The 21,114-nt window shown below is 38.2% G+C and overlaps 1 protein-coding gene across 6 annotated transcripts in view; it reads left to right on the top strand.

The window, feature by feature from the left end:
- Positions 1–21,114, top strand: part of LOC137090888 (pleckstrin homology domain-containing family G member 3) — a 112,843-nt gene that overhangs the window by 82,094 nt on the left and 9,635 nt on the right. For 4 of the 6 annotated variants that reach the window (XM_067454879.1, XM_067454881.1, XM_067454878.1 and 1 more), the window contains exons 5-15: positions 24–93; positions 177–223; positions 1,252–1,402; positions 3,880–4,011; positions 8,896–9,078; positions 10,027–10,119; positions 10,197–10,283; positions 10,365–10,398; positions 14,359–14,460; positions 15,251–15,283; positions 20,955–20,992. In XM_067454879.1, coding sequence (XP_067310980.1) covers positions 24–93; positions 177–223; positions 1,252–1,402; positions 3,880–4,011; positions 8,896–9,078; positions 10,027–10,119; positions 10,197–10,283; positions 10,365–10,398; positions 14,359–14,460; positions 15,251–15,283; positions 20,955–20,992 — 970 coding nt within the window. The remainder of the gene's footprint in view (positions 1–23; positions 94–176; positions 224–1,251; positions 1,403–3,879; positions 4,012–8,895; positions 9,079–10,026; positions 10,120–10,196; positions 10,284–10,364; positions 10,399–14,358; positions 14,461–15,250; positions 15,284–20,954; positions 20,993–21,114) is intronic. The other 2 variants (XM_067454882.1, XM_067454880.1) reach the window with 1 other exon arrangement.

Raw genomic sequence — 21,114 nt, 5'->3', positions numbered from 1 at the left:
AATGTTTTCTGTTCCCTTTCTAGTGAGTTGTTACAGTCTTTAGACATGTGTGCCAGCGATCCTGTGGCCATCGCCCGCTGTTTTGTGGACAAGGTACTAAATATAACTAAACTTCACATTCAAAATATTCTGATCCCTTTATAACACTGAGTAATGTTCTTGCATTTCATTTGCAGAGCAACTATTTCGAGATCTACACGCAATACTGTACGAACTACCCTAAGTGAGTAGAGCGCAGTGTTAATTCGGGTGTGTTTCTGCCTCCGGTGTGACAGATTATTCCTCTGAGTCAATAACGTCCTTCATAAACCACACCAGACAGTTTGAGTGACATCGCCTGCTGAGATGCACCACGTTGTCATGTTTGCTTTGGGTTGTTTGTTTTAGGATGTCACTAAAATTATGATCCAAGTTATTCAACTAAATATACAAATAAAATCATTAAGTAGGTCTTATTTAATTTTATAAACTATAATACTGATCTTCCAACATTGTCTATGATAAATTAAAATAAGCTGATAACATCACTGTTTTCTAAGTTTCTAGAAAAAATCTAATTTTGTTGCAATATTGTCCTGTTTAACACTGAAGCTGCTTTGAAACAATCATCATTGTAAAAGCGCGATATAAATAAAGTTGATTGATTGATGTTGACAGACACGCTGATTTTAGACTCCTATGAATGTTTAGATGTTATATCATGCATGTGTTGTATTTAAAGGGGTCATAACACACTGTGTCTGCCAGTCTGATGTTAATCAGGAGTATCAGTACAGTAGTGTTGATCCTTCGGTTATGATTATGAGGTAAAGCAGCTCTGTTTATCATATTAGATACATTTAAGTGTGTTGAAAATGATGTTATGACGTTACTCCTTGCGTTCACCTGTTCACACTGCTAAGAGTAAAGCGCTCCTGCCAAATAAAAGCGGAAACCGAGGATAACGCAGATATGACGCGATTGACCCTCAAACGCTATGCTGAAATGTCCAAGCTCCTTTGTTAAAATAGCAATTTTCTCACAATTTACTAATAGTTGGAAACATTTGGGATATATTAGGTACTCAACTGAACAAAATATATAACACCGGCCTAGTAGTTTTTGGATATTTCACTGCAAAAATACTACATAGTGCACCTTTAACATCGATTCAACATGACTGATAAATGTGGTGAAGCATCTGAGGCAACGTTTCAGCCTAATTTTTGATGCATGAAGCAAGTAATTGCTCTCTTCATTGTCTGTATCTAGTTCAGTGGCGGTGCTGACAGACTGTCTGAGGAATAAAACTCTGGCCAAGTTCTTCAGGGATCGGCAGGCGTCGCTCAAGCGCTCTCTTCCTTTGGGTTCTTACCTGCTCAAACCGGTCCAGAGGATCCTGAAATATCACCTGCTGCTTCAGGTACTGCTAAAGTCACACAGACACAGAGACATGCATAAATCCCACAGCAGATCTAGGCAGGTGGAGCTGGGGAGGTGGAGGCCCAGCAAACACTGAACCACACTATTTAAATGTTCAGCAAGCAATCTCATTGGCTGCAGGATCAGCTTTGGCCAATCAGCTTGTGCCATGCGTTAATGATGTAATTGCTTTGCAGATTGCATGTAAAGTACGTATGAGCCTGTGGGCACTAGAGCTTTTTCTGATCAAATATTGTGCTGCAAACATTAAAGGGATACTTCACTGCCTTTTCATATTAAACTGTTATTCCCTTTACTTAAACGAGTTGATACATACCTCTCTCGTCTCAGTGCGTGGACTTAATCTCTCTGACACGCGGTGACGATCTGATAGCATTTAGCTTAGCCCACTAAGCCCAGTTCATTCACTATAAACAGGGGAAACGTGGAGGTGTTTGGACGCTTCTAACTTGATCTCTGTTTGGTTCCATAGTGAATGAACTGGGCTTAGTGGGCTAAGCTAAATGCTATCAGATCATCACCGCGCATCAGAGAGATTAAGAGCACGCACTGAGACGAGAGAGGGATGTATCAACTCGTTTTAGTTAAGGGAATAACATAGTTCAGGGATTCCCAAAGTGTGGTGCGCGCACCCCCAGGGGTACGTGAGCTGCCACCAGGGGGTGCGCGAGAGGAAAAATGTAATGGCGTTTTTTTTATTATGGGATTTTTATTGTTCCATACAAAAAAAACAAAAAAAAGACAAGTTGATCTCGGAAGATTTGGTTTCAAAGTGAAATGTAAAAGTAAGTGAGTTTGTCATTGTGTGTTGTTGTGTTTTTCAATAAGAATAATAGGCTAATGAACCCACAGTTCATGCAACCCGCCCCCGAATCGTTAGCTACTAATTCAAAACTGAAACTAAAATCTGCTAGGCCGCACAGAGCGCGCATTTACTGACGAGCTGTCATTCACGGTGTGCGCGCACTGGCGCGGTTTCAGTTTATGTATATGGAAGCTTAACTTTCATAGGAATATATTGAAAGCACTCCCTTTGCTCGGCTCCGTTATTAATGCCGGAGCAGCCGTGTGCATATGTTCCTTTCGGTTAGATAGAATGAGTGATTTAAAAGCCCAGTCGGTGATACTGGGAAAATGTACACACGTCACATCTCTATGCGTGCCAACTCGTTTCATTCATTCCAAATATATATATATATATATAAATGCTTAACTGGCTGAAATCAGGGAAACTGTCAAGTGGGACAGTTAATCACGAAGGAGGAGAGGGACCAAGAGAGAGGCAAAAGAGACAGAGAGAATAGAGAAACATTTTATGTTTGATGTTGCACTTGAAAAGTTTCAGATTGATCCTCGTGTTTATTTATTTCATCTAACTCGAACCTTATTCTCTTTAATGTTGTGGATCGTTTGTAACTTCATTGCAATTTAATTCAATGTACTGTCGTTCTCATTTCTATAACCGTTGTGTTATGATGATGATGACGCTAGCTCCACAGTCATTGAATAGGCCTAGCGGCCTATTGCTGCAATGCTTATTTTATGCGGCTGAAAATAACCGTGCTTTCTGTTACTGAGCATGTGTCTGTCACATCCTCTTAAAAGTGGAAGCTTGTGTGTAGCTTTGTTGCATTATATTGAAACTTTTTTGATGTTATTGTCATTGGTGTTCTGGTTATTTGCCCATGATTAAACAGTCTTTATAGCGATAAGACAAAGCTTTGTTGTTGTTGTTTTTTTTAAGTGGGTATTGGGGGTGCGCGAACCCGTTCGGGACATAGAAGGGGGTGCGCAAGTAAAAAAGTTTGGGAACCGCTGACATAGTTTAATATGAAAAAGCGGTGAAGTAACCCTTTAATAACAGCTTTAAAGGGTTAGTTCACCCAAAAATCGCCATTTACTCACCCTCAAGTTGTTCCAAACATTTATGCGGTTCTTTCTTCTGCTGAACACAAAAAAAAATATTTGTAAGAATGTTTGTTACAAAGCAGACAGAGCAACCATACTGGGGAAAAATACTATGGTACTCAATGATTGCTCTCTCTGCTTTTTTAAAATAACTGTAAGAAAGCTGTGATTTTTATGAAAGCTTACTTAGAAAATTGCAGACTAATTTATCAGCTGAACTAATTTTACCTAAATTTTACCTGATTTTAAGTTAATATTTCAATAATTAAAAAACATTCACGTTCACGGTTCTCTGATTGTTGGCTTATGGTCGCATGACATGCAGGTAAACCAATGTTTTTTTGTTTTTCATTTTTGTTATTTAATTAATTACTAACTTTTCATCAACTCATGCTGATTTAGAGTAACATACACTGATTAATTATACAAAATATTGTGAATTTGATTGCATGTTCGAATGACTTTAGTTGCAATTTCTTGGTTATTTGTGATTTGTTCAGGGTTTATATATAGTCTGTGTGTTTCTCTTCTCTGACTGTGTTTCTAAAGGAAATTGCCAAACACTTTGACCGCGAGGAGGACGGGTATGATGTGGTGATCGAGGCCATAGACACCATGACGGGAGTCGCCTGGTACATCAACGACATGAAGAGAAAACACGAGCATGCAGTGAGACTTCAGGTTAGGACTGTACAAAAGATTATTATAGAGAAAGCAAACCATTCCAAAAAACATTTTCCTTTAACCTGACATACTCAAATAACTGTTTATTAAGTGTTTTATTATGATTATTTGATTCTTGATAACCGTCACGAGGACGAGGACGCACTGAAGGTCTCTTTGTTTAAATTAGCTCAAAATTACTATCAGATGTAAGTAATTACCTTGACAAACTATACATCATTAAAAAGATCTAAGACTAAAGTTTAATTTTTTTACCTCTGTTTTATTCTCAAAGTCTTATAGTGACCGTAATGTGTTAATATGTTCCAGGAGTTATGAATATGATCTTGGGCGTCGCTACCTTTTGATTGTAATATGCGCGTCATTTGCTCCCATTCATAAAAAAATCCTCCTTGGTCGTCATGAAGACACTCGACAAAACAACTTCCCTCAGGGCTTTTACTTCAAAAGTGTGCAGATGTGGAGAAATATTGATAGATTCTCACACGTTTGAGTCAAATTTCTATACAGAGAAGTATTATTTATTCAATCTTTATCCAAAATCCGCGGATGTATGATTATGAGAGCAGTAGGCTGTGATATGCTGTGTTTTCAATTCATTCTGGCAGCCGGAGGGCGCTGGAAAGCTGTACTACTGAAAATTCACCCCATGGGGGACACATGAAGAACAGACACACCATGTGACATTCAGGAAGTATCTGACATATGGACATATCCACACAGCTCCCTGGGATCGTCAGATCGCTATTTTATGCAGATAAACACGTTTTAAGACAATAAACACACAATCGCGGCAATATATGGTTGGTCTGTGTTCTTTATGCCATGTTGGGTGGTTTCATAATAGATGATATTTATAATGCAATGCTATTCCACATAGCTTTTAGCATTGTATATTTTCTGTCAGATTTTTTGACCCGAAGCTACATGAGATCACATATTGTTATATAAAACACTCGAATTATAAATTATAAAGTGATATGAAGCAAGTTTTGAATAAAACATGATTTTAATCGTATAAATTGTTGTTTTGCTGGTGTGCTAAGCTAACATGCTAGCTTGCCCTAGATGCACCTGCCACTGAGTAAATACTTTATTTTTATGAACATTTTCTAAATGTAAAACTACTGAAATGCTTATTTGGACGAAATGCATTCAATAGAGTCTCAGTGAGGGTAAAGTGAGAGGTTTGATTTAGAAATGAGGTTTGAATAGAACAGTTTGAATAGAGAATCGTTAGTAATTATAATGCAGACAAAAGAATAATAATTGGAGCCATAACCAGTCCGCAGAAGTGTGAATGCCGGGGAGACAAACTGAATGGGGCAGTTTGCACCTCTAAACAATAGAGGCAATACAGCGAATGAAAGCTGAGAAGATGTGGCAATAAACATCAGTTGATATTTCAGCGATATCTCAAAATAAAATCACATGAAACGATCTTGTAAAACGTTTAATAAAATGCAGAGTTTTAGACTGATCATCTTCAGATCTGAAATATAACATGGTCAGACTTGTGGCTTTAGCTGTAGTGCATTTCTAGATTTCTCCAAGGCCCACTTCAATTTTATTTTCATAAAGATATATCATACAAATAAATTTCTAATAACTTTACAAAACTTTGAAGCTTATTATAGCTTTTTTTTATTATAAAAAATATTATCATTTTGACTTTACAGTAAACTGCCAGGTGTCTGCTTTCAAATGAGACCATAATTATGCTTTTAGTGCAAAGGATTCACAAACTGTATTTGTTTTAGTCTGAGTATACATTTCTTAGGATTTTTTCAAAATTTAGAAATCAGCTTAACAGGTTAATATTATTAATTTTATATTTGACCTTTTAATTTTTAATTCATTTTTAGTAAGTGTTTTATTTTGTGTGTGTGTGTGTGTGTGTGTGTGTGTGTTTGTGTGTATATATATATATACACAGGTCCTTCTCAAAAAATTAGCATATTGTGATAAAGTTCATTATTTTCCATAATATAATGATAAAAATTAAACTTTCATATATTTTAGATTCATTGCACACCAACTGAAATATTTCAGGTCTTTTATTGTTTTAATACTGATGATTTTGGCATACAGCTCATGAAAACCACAAATTCACAAAATCTCAAAAAATTAGCATATTTCATCCGACCAATAAAAGAAAAGTGTTTTTAATACAAAAAAAGTCAACCTTCAAATAATGATGTTCAGTTCTGCACTCAATCCTTGGTGGGGAATCCTTTAGCAGAAATGACTGCTTCAGTGCGGCGTGGCATGGAGGCGATCAGCCTGTGGCTCTGCTGAGGTGTTCTGGAGGCCCAGGATGCTCCGAGAGCGGCCTTAAGCTCATCCAGAGTGTCGGGTCTTGCGTCTCTCAACTTTCTCTTCACAATATCCCACAGATTCTCTCTGGGGTTCAGGTCAGGAGAGTTGAGCACAGTAATACCATGGTCAGTAAACCATTTACCAGTGGTTTGGGCACTGTGAGCAGGTGCCAGGTCGTGCTGAAAAACCAAATCTTCATCTCCATAAAGCTTTTCAGCAGATGGAAGCATGAAGTGCTCCAAAATCTCCTGATAGCGAGCTGCATTGACCCTGCCCTTGATAAAACACAGTGGACCAACACCAGCAGCTGACATGGCACCCCAGACCATCACTGACTGTGGGGACTTGACACTGGACTTCAGGCATTTTGGCATTTCCTTCTCCCCAGTCTTCCTCCAGACTCTGGCACCTTGATTTCCCAATAACATGAAAGACAAAAAAGTACTTTGGACCACTGAGCAACAGTCCAGTGCTGCTTCTCTGTAGCCCAAAGTGTCTTGACCTGGGGAATGCGGCACCTGTAGCCCATTTCCTGCTCACGCCTGTGCACGGCAGCTCTAGATGTTTCTTCTCCAGACTCAGTCCACAGCTTCTGCAGGTCCCCCAAGGTCTGGAATCGGTCCTTCTCCACAATCTTCCTCAGGGTCCGCTCACCTCTTCTCGTTGTGCAGCGTTTTTTGCCACACTTTTTCCTTCCCACAGACTTCCCACTGAGGTGCCTTGATACAGCACTCTGGGAACAGCCTATTCGTTCAGAAATGTCTTTCTGTGTCTTCCCCTCTCGCTTGAGGGTGTTAATGATGGCCTTCTAGACAGCAGTCGGGTCGGCAGTCTTACCCATGATTGCGGTTTTGAGTAATGAACCAGGCTGGGAGTTTTTAAAAGCCTCAGGAATCTTTTGCAGGTGTTTAGAGTTAATTAGTTGATTCAGATGATTAGGTTAATAGCTCGTTTAGAGAACCTTTTCATGATATGCTAATTTTTTGAGATTTTATGCCAAAATCATCTAGCCTAGAAATCTAGACGCACCCTAGCGGCAGCAAATTTAATCTGCCCGCGAGTGTCGTCTAGCAACTCTCAATACCCTTCTGAGCTGTATTCCTCACAATCTGGACAGGCCAATCACATCGTGTATAGAGTCGGTGGGCGGGGCCATAATGACGACGGCCGAGTTGCGTTTGCGTGCTTCTAGTAAACACAGAAACTGGCGAACGGCGGCGGTCTTTCGAATCAGCTTTGACCGCGACTCTGGAAGACTTGAAGTTAAGCTTTTCTCTGAGAAAAGAACGGCACTGAAGTCATTCTTAAAAAGGGAAGATGTGTTCGGAGTTTAGCCGACCGGATACGGCGAATGTTTAATCAGTCAGCGAGCTCTGCTTCACCTTCGTTGCTCTGGTTGGTGTAGCGCTATCCTATCGCGTGCAGAGGGAGTTTGAAAGACAACCGTTTTTCGCCCCTCGGATTGAGCTGTCAATGGTGAGTTTCCAGACCAAACATCTTGATGTGGGTCTGACTTGTCAGGCTAAAAATCATCAGTATTAAAACAATAAAAGACCTGAAATATTTTAGTTGGTGTGCAATGAATCTAAAATATATGAAAGTTTAATTTTTATCATTACATTATGGAAAATAATGAACTTTATCACAATCTGATATACTCAAATAACTAAAATTATTAATACAAAATATTAAAATATATATTTTAAAAATGTCAAAACGCAACAAACTTAAAAAACCTTTAACTAAAATTAAAATAAAAACAGAAAATATGAAAACGGAAAATATATATATATATATATATATATATATATATATATATATATATATATATATATATATATATATATATATATATATATATATATATATATATATATATAGTATATAATATATAGTAATAAATAAATAAAAAAAAAAAACCTATAGTAGTATCTCTTTTAATGCAGGCCATGATCAGTCTCAGTATTAATCTTGTATCTCTGTAGTCAGAGAGTAATAATGTTACCATTCTCCCTTTCACAATGATCTTTTAATGACATGATTTTGTTTACTATAAACCCTTATGTTGCATTAACGGACGGAATATGACTATTGGGTTTACAATGTTAATGAGTGTCATGCAAACACATGATCATACTTTTTGATGGACTATCAAATGAAGCCATGACTCATGAGGTTCATTAATGGATCTGGGTCAGCCCGAGCCGATCTGCACAGAACTGACACTATTGTGCCTTTGATCAGGACACTTAAAGCTGATGTGTGGAGTGCTCATCAACCTCAGGTCACTGCGGAGACATTCATTCTGCCATGAGTTCATGTTGATGAGTTGACATGGAAAAATATTCAGCAGCACCTGATTGTGTAGATTGAAATTGTTCTAATCTACTATATTCTGCTCTACTCTATTGTACTCTACTTTATTCTACTCTACTCTATTGTATTATATTCCACTTTATTCTATTCTACTTTATTATATTCGACTCTATTCTGTTCTACTCTGTTCTATTATATTGTACTCCACTTTATTGTATTCTGGACTCTACTCTGTTGTGCGTGCAGGAGATCCAGTCTCTGCTCATCAACTGGAAGGGTCCGGATCTGACCACTTTTGGTGAGCTGGTTCTGGAGGGGACGTTTCCTGTCCACCGTGCCAAGAACGAGAGAACCCTCTTCCTGTTTGATAAGATGCTGCTCATCACCAAGAAAAGAGGGGAACATTACGTCTACAAGACTCATATCTCGGTATGTGATGATATCCATTATTTAGACCAGGGATTATCTTTTTTTTTGTGTAATTTTTATTTTATTTAATTTTTTTACTTTTTTTAAGCATGAACCTTTTTGATCTAAAACACTTACTTAAAAAGATGAAATATTTTAATTATTTATTTTCATTTACATTTGTATTATTTATCCCTTTTTAGTTTAAGTAATCAATTTTTTGTGTTGATTGTTTTCATTTTAAAGTTATTTATTTTCATTATATTATTCATTCTAGTAAGCATTTTATTTAGATTTAAATATTTTATTCATTTTCATTTTGTATTCGTTATTTTAGAGTTGTTTTTGTTTTTATAATAAATAAAAATGTTTTTTATTATTCATTTTAAATTTTAGTGCTTTTCTTTATTCTTTTTTATTTAACGTTTCTTTTTTGTAATTGTTTTATTTTAAAATGAATTATTTTCATTTCAAAATTTTAATGTTTTATTCATTGGTGATTCTTGATGATTATTGATTTGTTTTCATTTTAAAATCGTTTATTTTTAGTAAGTTTTTATTTTTATAGTTAATTTTTTTTAATGATTTTTAGTAAGTGTTTATTTATTTATTAATTTATTTATAGTTCTTTTATGATGTAATTATTATCTTTTTATCCACTCATGAACCCCTGCAGTCTGATTTAGACCATAATCCCCTTTAATTCTCACATATTGTTTCCTCATCTGGTCTATTATCAGTTCTATATTGGATTTTATAAAAAGTAACATCAGATTGGTTGAGCTTTGAACTGAGCCATTAGAAAAAAGCAAATTTAGTAACACTTCCCATTGTGAATAAATGCATGTGTTGTCTTTTATCATATTGCTGCTGCTGTTTTATGCATGCCCTTTGTCCGTCTGATTTATTGCACATTACATTTATACCTATCGTGTTGGAAGCTGGTAACCTTGTTGTGCTTGTGTTCAGTGTTCCACACTAATGCTCATAGAAAGTGCCAAAGATTCGCTTCGGTTCAGCGTAATGCATTACAAGCACCCGAAGCAGCCGCACACAGTTCAGGTGTGTATGAGCTCACAGCCCAGAAATTACACAAGCGCTTTATTGTGTTTGGTGTAATCATGTTGTCGTTTTCACAGGCCAGAACTGTGGAAGAGAAGAAACTCTGGGCTCATCACATAAAGAGACTCATTCTGGAGAACCATCACGCCGTTATCCCGCAGAAGGTACATCACCATATCTGTGGATGCTTATCTGAATCCGCGATGTTGTATTAAACACTTGCTTTGCTTTGCAATTACTTTCAGGCCAAAGACGCCATCCTGGACATGGACTCAACATGTAAGATGATTTTCAAACATGTTGTGTTTTTTAATTTTTAATAAGGGATGCACCGATACCATTTTTTCAGAACCGATCCAATATAAAAAATTCTGAGTATTGGTCGATACTAGGGATGTCCCGATCCGGTCACGTGATTTCAGACTCGATCGGAATCGGACGTTACCTCCCGATCAGGACTCTGATATATATATTATGTATATTTTCATTATTTTTTTAACACATCAATAGTTATGCGGTGGCACAGAGTTAGACCCTTTTAACTCCATACAGAAACAGCCACCCGTGCGGCATTACGTCACACTTTGTTGTACGAGCCTGCCGCACCGGCAGCACCCTCTCAGAAGCTGAAGCCTCCGCGCCTCTATCGCCCCCCGGTGGCCGGTCCCAGTATAGCCGCACCTCTGTGTTTTCTAAGGGTGCTTTCACATCTCTAGTTCGGTTCATTTGGTCCGAACGAAGGGCAAACAATAATACATTGTTGCATTTTTCAGCTTTTTTGGTTCCTTTTCACACCACACTGATTGCTTTGGTCCGAACCAGTTGAAACGAACCAAAACGCAGGCACGTGACAACATCCACATCACTCATTGGCCATGGCGTATTTCCTAAACTGCTTTTCTAATTGGTCAGAATTTACGTGTAGGAAAATTCCAACAGAAGAGGCAAAGCCAGCAAACTATAATAACACTATGGAGAGACGACTACGAGGGCTAGTTTTGTCCCTGGCCATAATCTACTACACTGTGTGTATTTACCACAGTATGCAAACAATACATTTCTATAATGAAGCGCGGATGTGACGTGAAAACAACGCTCTAATGCACTGCAGACAGCGAGCGCATCGCTCGTCACTTCAAGCGGAGGCGTGCATTAATTATTAACTCTTGACATGCTCATCTTCCGAAAATATTGCCAACGATCTATCAGGTAATAATATCATGCACACAATGTCAGCGCAGCTACGGCAGCTGGTTCAGTCCAAAAATGATCAGTACTTTTGCAGTTGGTTCTGGTCGAGGTCTGATCACGTTCTCACCACAAACAAACCGCTCCAGAGTTCGTTTGAAATCGTACCGAGACCAGCTCTTCAAGGAGGTCTCGGTACGCTTGTTTGGTCCGCTTTTGGTGCGCACCCGAGTGCGATTGCTGCTTTCAGACCTGACCAAACGAACCGCACCAAAGAGGGAAACGAACTCTAGTACGATTCAACCGAACTAAATGAGGCAGGTGTGAAAGCACCCTAATAGACCCTTTTACAGCCCACGTGATCAAAGAGTTGCGCGCGCATTTAGGCAACGGAAGTGTTGTTGTTCCCTAGTGGTTCAAACGTGTGAGCAACTCCGAAAGTTTATCAAAGCGCTGGTTTCTTTCAAAGATTCTTTCATTCAAAGATGCTGGTTTCCCAGCATCAAAATGTCTGGCTGTTGCGTTTTCGGTTGCACTAATCGCTATTCCACCAATGGGCTTAAGTTTTATAGGATTCTGACAGGATCACGGCCGTTTCAGAAGAACCGGCGGTACCTGTGGCTGCAGGCGATTAATGCATTGATTGGAACAAGGACATAAAAAAATTCATTTGTAAAACATTTACTGCACTTGAAACTTAATTATTTATAATAAACCTCCCAACATTGGCTGCCACTGGTGTGTATAATTGTACCCCCCATTACCAGATTATCATATCAATAATCACAGTACTTATCAATTTCATTTGTAATGATTTTATTAATAGTTTAATTGCAAAATAACATCTGAGAAATGTATAAAAGCAACATAGTTTCTATTAAAGTACTATAGCATTACAAAATTAAACTTTAAACAGAAGTGTGTCAACATAAAATGTAAGGAAAAGGATAAATGTATGTCGGTGTGAAGAATAAGAATAAATGTCGAAAATTGTATTGGACATTCTGTACATGCCCACAGACAACGTATTCGTACACATCCATTGATTTATATGCGTGTCTCGGGTGTACACGCTCGGTTTCTCGACTAAATGCGTATATATTCGACCACTACGTTATATCTGGCCATCTGCTAACGTCTTCTATCCACTCCACTATAGTACACGGATCTGGTAGCCGAATACCATTTGATAAAGTCAACTTTTTAAAATAACTTCCTCGGTTTGTGTTGCTTAATCCGCTCACGTAGCTTGACATGCTGCTGATTCTCGCCACTGTTTGTTGCCAAAATGCGCGCGCATACGTTGCTACGTCATCATTGTATACAAACAGTAAAAGGGTCTATGGACATGAGGCAAACTAAACAATCAAATTACTCTTCAAATATTTTTCCCCCAAAGTTAGTTTATGTTATTATAGACAGATATCATCACGATGATTTCATTTCAAGTGTTCGTTTTTTAAATAAGTGTAGTTTTAGTTAGTCATTAGTTACGATCTCCCTCCACAAACACCACGGTCGGTCGTAACATACAGAGCGACACCTGATACGTGTCGCCCGGAGTCCCGTCTCCTGCTCCCAGAATCACCACAAAAATTACCAGTTGGATCAGAGAGGCAGTTTTGTTTATTACTTAATCAAACCACCTACAAGGTGGTTGCTATCAGCGGGTAGGCCAAAATAACAAACAAAAGAAGGCATCTACCTATATTTTTAAAGATCTTCCCTGGAAAAGAGATAACAAAAGAAACACATAAATCTTACCTCCCTGCTAATGGGAAAAACAGGAGAACATAGTATTTAAACAAAAAGACGGCCTCCCACTGACAAAGGATCTGCATGGGTAAGGACAATTCACATTTACCGGCCTATACCGCTAACAACTGGTAATCCCCACTAGGATTTTACTCTAAAGAGCAGTCCAGCAGCTTTGCACACACGCCACTGGTGCACAACAACTGGAAGCAGGAGCAGGGAACTCGTCGAGCAGTCTTCCCTCCAGGCTTTTATCCACCAAACGATTCCTGGCTCCACCCACATAAACAGCTGCACCTGTTTACAGCAATCAGCACAGCAGGGAGAGCGACAGAGAAAGAGAGAGAGCATATAACGCAGCTTTTGCTCCACACACACACAGCAACATTACCACACCACGAACAAACACTCAGTAACGATCAGCAACGTAACACATTTGATGCTATAAAAACGGGTGTGTGATGTCATGATTGACAGCTGAGATCGGAGATGGGAGCAGATTGGAGCTTTAGCTTTAATTTCTACTGTTTATTTCACACCAACATAATTAATTATTCTGCATCTGTGAGAGTGTGGGCGGGCTTTTGATATCGCCGCTGTACTTCCTGCTCTGCGCAGACTCCGCTCCCGAACTTTTTTTTATATTTACAGTTGCAATAAAATCCAAAAGTGAAGAATTATGTTATTTATTACTTGATTGTTCAAGCTACCTCACAGAAGTGCTCTGTTTGCTAACATAGTTGTTGAATGTTAAAATAAGGTGAATTAAATAAAAAATAAGGAACATCCTGGATAATTTTTTCCGCTTTTCTTTATTCTTTTTTTATGTATTATAGAAGTATCGGATCGGGACTCGGTATCGGCAGATACTCAAAATCAAATGACTCGGACTCGAGGGCAAAAAAACCTGATCGGGACATCCCTAGTCAATACCGATACTAAACCGATACCAATCCAATACCAATGCCGTTTTGTTAAAAAATTATATGTAGAATTTCTAAACCTGAATATTTAGTAGAATATTACATTAAACTATGGAATGGCTTTAGAACACTTATAATATAGTGCACGAATCGTTGAGGATGCTTTATTATGTTTTTGTGCCTTTTGTGGGGCACTGGGGCTTAATAACACAGAATATTATACACACAGTATTGGATTTGGATCGGTCCTGTCTGATCGATACACGATCCGGCAAATAATGGCGGATCGGACCCAATACCGATGCTGAGTATCGGATCGGTGCATCCCTAATTTTAATGCTCAAAAACTCAATCTGTTCAATCTTCTTCTCAGGTCCAGTAAAGTACCGCTACAGCCCAGACAGACTGAAGAAAGCGACGTCCTGTCAGACTGACGATTTCTCTGCAGATTCACTGAAGGAACGAAGACGTTCTGGTGAGGAAATCTGCTGCTTCACTCGTATTAATGAAAGTTCAAATGCAGAACTACATTTCCTCTATTTAATTGGTTAAAGTCGGCATGAAATGGAAGATTTATTCCCTATAGTGCTGTATATCCGAGTGAAGCGCTTCTCAAACAAGAACAAATGTAGGGCGAGAGAGAGAGAGAGAGAGAGAGAGAGAGAGAGAGAGAGAGAGAGAGAGAGAGAGAGAGAGAGAGAGGGGGGATGTTATGTAAAGATTATGAGGGAAAGATAATGATGTGCATGGTGGGAGAGAGGGAGAGTCAGAGAAAGAGACTTTTGACTTTAACAGCTCTTTATTCACAAAGATTAAAATAAAGGCCTTTTTGTCCTTTTTTCTTTTCTCTCTCTCATTTTTTTAAAAACATCATTACCATCCAAGAAAAAACACACCATAAAAAATATATACATTTACTTGAAACCATGTATGTTTACAAAAAAACTGTGTTTACTCACATTATATAAAATATATATATATATACAAATTGCAGAAAACTACAGAAAAATACAGATTGGATGATTGTGGTTTGCTATTGGCTGATCTCATGTGAGTGATCCTCATCATCAGAGGAGAGAGAGAGAGAGAGTGAGAGAGAGAGACACAGAGAGAGACACACAGAGAGAGACACACAGAGAGAGAGACACAGAGAGAGAGATAAAAATCATTTATAATATAAACAATGTTGTATTGTCTAAAAAAATAAGAAAGGTCAGTTTTGATTTGATGCTGATGCTCGTCTTATCCTCTGTTATCTTTCACAGAACCGGCAAAACGAACCATACAAAGCACTAAAGGTAACACTTTCTCTGTTTCTGTTGTGATGCACATAAATTTGAGACCACATTGAAACTCTGGAAACCTTAATCTAGAAATAAGCGCAATCAAGTTTTTGCATTTTTGAAAAATGTAAAATATGACCTAATTAATTAATTTTATTTGTATATTTAGTTGAATAACTTGGATCATGATTTTAGTGTCCCCAAATGAGCAAGCCAAGCCAAAGGCGACCAAAGGAACCAAAACTCCATCAGGGCATGATGGAGAAAAATAAACCTTAGAGAAACCAGACTCAGTCGAGATGCCAGTTCTCCTGTGGGCTATTAACTAACACACTGTGTATGATTATTATTATTATTATTCTGGCCACCGTACAGGTCAGAAATCATATTAGATTGTAATATTTTCATCTATAAATCAACATAGGAATATATCGCATAAAGCATTTGCGAATAAAGCACCGTTTCCATCCAATAATATTCCTCAGGAGAAATAAAACAATGTGAGTGTAGAGCTGTAGACTTTGATGAGAAATGTTTGAGTTCATCTCTGACTTTAGATCACACATTTAGTTATTTCTGTGCACAACATTTGAATATATCGCATAAAGCAGCGTCTGCATCTCGTGTGTTCAAGAGAACAAAATCATCACTTCCTGGGAAACTGGCAAAACATATCAGTAATAAAAATGTAAGTTGCTCATTCGGACTCTCTTCCCCTCCGTCATGAATGAGTTCCGTCTCAGAGCAGCATTATTCTACTCCACTTAGGGTTGGGTACCGAAACCCGGTGCCAATATAGCTCCGGTACCTATATATGTACTGGCCCGAATCAGAACGCAGATTTCGGTTCCTCATTTCAGTGACGCCCACTTAAAGGGTTAGTTCACCCAAAAATGAAATGTCTGTCATTACGTCCTCCCCCTAATGTCGCTCCACACCCGTAAGACCTCCGTTCATCTTCACACACAGTTTAAGATATTTTATATTTAGTCTGAGAGCGTATGCAAGTGTATGCACACTATACTGTCCATGTCCAGAAAGGGAATAAAAACATCATCACAGTAGTCCATATGAGACATCAGTGGGTTAATTAGAGTCTCTTGAAGCATCCGAAATACATTTGGGTCCAAAAATAACAAAAACTACGACTTTATTCAGCATTGGCTTCTCTTCCGGGTTTGTGTTCAATCCTCAAATAAAGATTCAAACGGTTATGAATCAGTGAATTGATTCATGATTCAGATCGCCAATGTCACGTGATTTCAGCCGTTTGACACGTGATCCGAATCATAAATCAAAACGCTGATTCATAACCGTTCAAATCTTTATTTGAGGATTGAAAACAAACCCGGAAGAGAAGCCAATGCTGAATAAAGTCGTAGTTTTTGTTATTTTTGGACCCAAATGTATTTTGGATGCTTCAAGAGACTCTAATTAACCCACTGATGTCTCATATGGACTCTGTGATGATGTTTTTATTCCCTTTCTGGACATGGACAGTATAGTGTGCATACACTTGCATACGCTCGCAGACTAAATATAAAATATCTTAGACTGTGTGTGAAGATGAACGGAGGTCTGACGGGTGTGGAGCGACATTAGGGAGAGGAGTTAATGACAGACATTTCATTTTTGGGTGAACTAACCCTTTAACAATTTTTTTATTATGAGAATACATTTTCTTGCCGTATTAGTGTATTATGCACTTTTGATGAAAACAAAACGTATGCAACTAAATCCGGTCTGTCTTCATGCTCTCACTCTGTTTGACGGACTGATTAAAGAATCGCTGTTGTACAAAAGATCAGAGATACGGCTGGTAAACAAAGAAAGTTTCTAATCATATCCCTGTCATCAGGGACTCGCGGCAGGTGCACGGCGTTTGTTTCCCCTCGTGTGAGACACATGTCCCGTATGCACTGAGGTTCCTCTGCCCGCTTTAGCATCAAAGGCACAGAAGACTCGAGCCGTCCCTCCTGCGTCAGATCAAAGGCCGCGGCCCCGGTCCTCCACCCGCACACATAATGATGTTAATTATGGAGCCCATCAGCCGGAGGCTTTGTCGTTCGCCAGTTCCTTTCACTCCACAAACCTGTTTTTGGCTCGCCGTCAGCGCTAGTCCATTATGCATCCTAATTGGCAGAGAAGCCAAGCAGTTCCATCTCACTCACACACACTCGTTCACACCTTCCAAATTAAGTTGTCATTTTCAACTTTTGCTGTCTTTGAAATCAGTGGGGAGCTCTCTTAAGTAGCATGCATAGACCTGGCAAAACACATTTTAATGTAGGGCTGTGCGATATTGAAGAAAAATGTGATATGCGATACCTTGTTAAATAATGCGATATGCGATATGCGATGCAATATTGCTATTAGTGTGTAAAATATATTAAAATTACTTTAAAACATTTTTTTTACTGAGAATGATACCATTTATATGTTTCACATTCTTTCTGGGAAATTAAAGTGTCGCAACAACTTCTGAAAATGACCAGCAGCGTTTTAGCAAAAATGAATGTCACAAATCTGACAATATCATTTTAACATCAATGTATACAAACCAAAATTGTAATTGCAAATGTAATGCAGACACAAAACTGAACTGAAGGGATCATGCGCTTTCAGAGAGGCGATGTGCACATTTCGGTGTGTGTGTGTCAAACAGCACGAGACTGCAAATTGTTGTTTTTCGCAAGTTATTGCGTTTAATAACTCTTTTTAACATCAAGCAAGTCCCATAAATAAAAGTTGTGTGCCCAGTCTGTTTTCTGCTATATGCGTCAGAGCTTCGACCTAAAACGGACACTTTTCACAATGACTACGTTTACATGGACAACAATACTCTGATATTAATCTGATTAAGACAATACTCTGATTAAGAGGCTACCATGTCGACAGCGATTTCTAATTACCTTAATCTGATTAAAGTCCTAATCTAACTAAACATAAATCGGATTAAGACATGTGGAGTAGGCCTATTTTAGTCGCATTATAGGAGAGCATTACAGACATGTACACACCTTAATCTAACTATTAACGTTGTGTCGGAGATTTCGCCGCATTTTGTGACAGGACACATAACGTTACGCACAACAGGGAAGTGCAGAGAGGAGGCTTTGTGGGTTCGAGCCTCTGCCCTTTTTGAAAATTAATCAAAAGTGCCCCTCTCAACAATCATCGATAATATTGTGGCCGATAAAACAGAATTGGAATTATAATTAATATAACAACGTCTACAAACCAGTAACAAATGGCGGAAAAGTCCCGTTTATTAGGGCTGTAACGATACACCAAACCCACGATTCGGTTCGTATCACGATTTTTGACCCACGGTACGATACAAACCTCGATATGGGGGGGACAAAACATTTTTATTCTGTACAGTATTCTGTAGCCTATTTTGCCGTCAATACCATATATCTGTATGGTCAATAGGCTACTGCCGACGTTTTCTTTGCGGTACCAATAGGCAATATATATTTAACATGAAGTATAGGGCCTCCTGTACATCAATACCAACAGAAGCGCAGCGTCAGACACGCTTCTGGTGTGCAAAGAAAGAGAAAACGCCACGCAGCCGCCCCGTGGATGACACGCAACAGAAACGCCACGCTCACACCACGTTGCCAGCCGGTTGGGGAAGCTTCTTGAAACACTTACGGCAAATTGTGTGGGTCTTGTCAACTACACGATTGCCATCCTTGTTCTCCACCGGGTAGCTGAAATGTTGCCATACTGCTGACCTAAAAGTTGGACCTGGACAGGAAGGATAATTCTGGGAGTTGGAAGGGGTGTGTCGCGATTCTGCCTTCTCACATCGCGATACAGGTTCGTGGACCTGCGTATTGCGATTTCGATTTCATATTGCATATCGTTACAGCCCTACCGTTTATCTTTTACATTTCTGTCAGTCTGAAATGTCGTTGCCATAACGCGGTGCTATGGGCGGTGTGTGTTTTAATTTACTGTTCATTCTGAACACTGCGTCCTCTCTCTATTTTTTTTAGATTTTTGTTTTAATTATTATGCTCATTGTAAAAGTAAAATACAATAGGTTTGTATCTGTTATCGCGAACCAGATGGGTCAATCAGTGAACGCCTGTGGCTCGACGGCAGGAAAAACAATCCAAACAGTCACGATTTCATCATTAATCAAAGCTATTATCATAAATGTAGGCTGTCAATACGGAGGAAAGAGGGGTAGTGTCTCTTAAAAAAACTGAAAGAGACAATACATAATATTACAAAAATAAATCAACGTAAATGTATATAAAACATTATAAAACGCGTGTTTTTTATACTTTGTAATGTAAAGTAACACTGTCCAACAGCCACACCCGCAGGTAAAGTTAGCGGGTTTCCTGAGCCCATAAAATTAACAGACCTGCCAAAGTCACGCTATGATTAGATGTTGGAGAACATAGCGTGGCATGGGGACGTAATAGCGTGGCATGGGGACGTAATAGCGTGGCATGGGGACGTAATGACGTGCCATTAATCGATCTGTGTTCTATCACATGTAAAACAGGAACATGAACGGAGTACTCTAAAAGCAACTCATGTAAACACCTTAATCAGAATATTGTCTTATTCAGAATAAGGTCAATAATTAGATTACAGCTGTCCATGTAAACACCTTAATCAGAATATTGTCTTATTCAGAATAAGGTCAATAATTAGATTACAGCTGTCCATGTAAACGCCTTAATCAGAATATTGTCTTATTTAGAATAAGCTTAATAATTAGATTACAGCTGTCCATGTAAACACCTTAATCAGAATATTGTCTTATTTAGAATAAGGTCAATAATTAGATTACAGCTGTCCATGTAAACACCTTAATCAGAATATTGTCTTATTTAGAATAAGGTCAATAATTAGATTACTGCTGTCCATGTAAACGCCTTAATCAGAATATTGTCTTATTTAGAATAAGCTTAATAATTAGATTACAGCTGTCCATGTAAACACCTTAATCAGAATATTGTCTTATTCAGAATAAGCTTAATAATTAGATTACAGCTGTCCATGTAAACACCTTAATCAGAATATTGTCTTATTTAGAATAAGGTCAATAATTAGATTACAGCTGTCCACGTAAACACCTTAATCAGAATATTGTCTTATTCAGAATAAGGTCAATAATTAGATTACAGCTGTCCATGTAAACGCCTTAATCAGAATATTGTCTTATTTAGAATAAGCTTAATAATTAGATTACTGCTGTCCACGTAAACGCCTTAATCAGAATATTGTCTTATTTAGAATAAGGTCAATAATTAGATTACTGCTGTCCACGTAAACGCCTTAATCAGAATATTGTCTTATTTAGAATAAGGTCAATAATTAGATTACTGCTGTCCACGTAAACGCCTTAATCAGAATATTGTCTTATTTAGAATAAGGTCAATAATTAGATTACTGCTGTCCATGTAAACGTAGTCAATGTTGAAGTAGCCTATTTAAATTATTCCGATATTGCGTGCCGTTGCATTTTGCGATATATACATTTGTGATATTTCGATCATTTCGATATATTGTGCAGCCCTATTTTAATGGCATGCTATGTGCAACCAGCATACAAAAATCACTGTATTTATAATCAATATTATCTTAATTGCTATAAAAATAACATTTATTTATCTTTGTCTTTGCATCCTCCTAATTATCCACGGACGTCGCTCAGGCACGCTTAAGGTAAGGTTTGCTCGTTTGCTCTCCAATGTAAGCTTCCAACATGTCTATATGAGCCCAGTTCACTGGTGTATGGGGTTTTATAATGGCACTCCTAAATGTACAAGTCAAAAGTTTGGAAGAATTCAGATATTTTATAATCATTCTAATAT

The sequence above is a fragment of the Pseudorasbora parva genome, chromosome 10 (genome assembly GCF_024679245.1).
Source record: "Pseudorasbora parva isolate DD20220531a chromosome 10, ASM2467924v1, whole genome shotgun sequence".
Taxonomy (NCBI): domain Eukaryota; kingdom Metazoa; phylum Chordata; class Actinopteri; order Cypriniformes; family Gobionidae; genus Pseudorasbora; species Pseudorasbora parva.
Note: the sequence above shows the minus strand (reverse complement) of the source record. Positions and strands in the feature narration are given on the sequence as shown.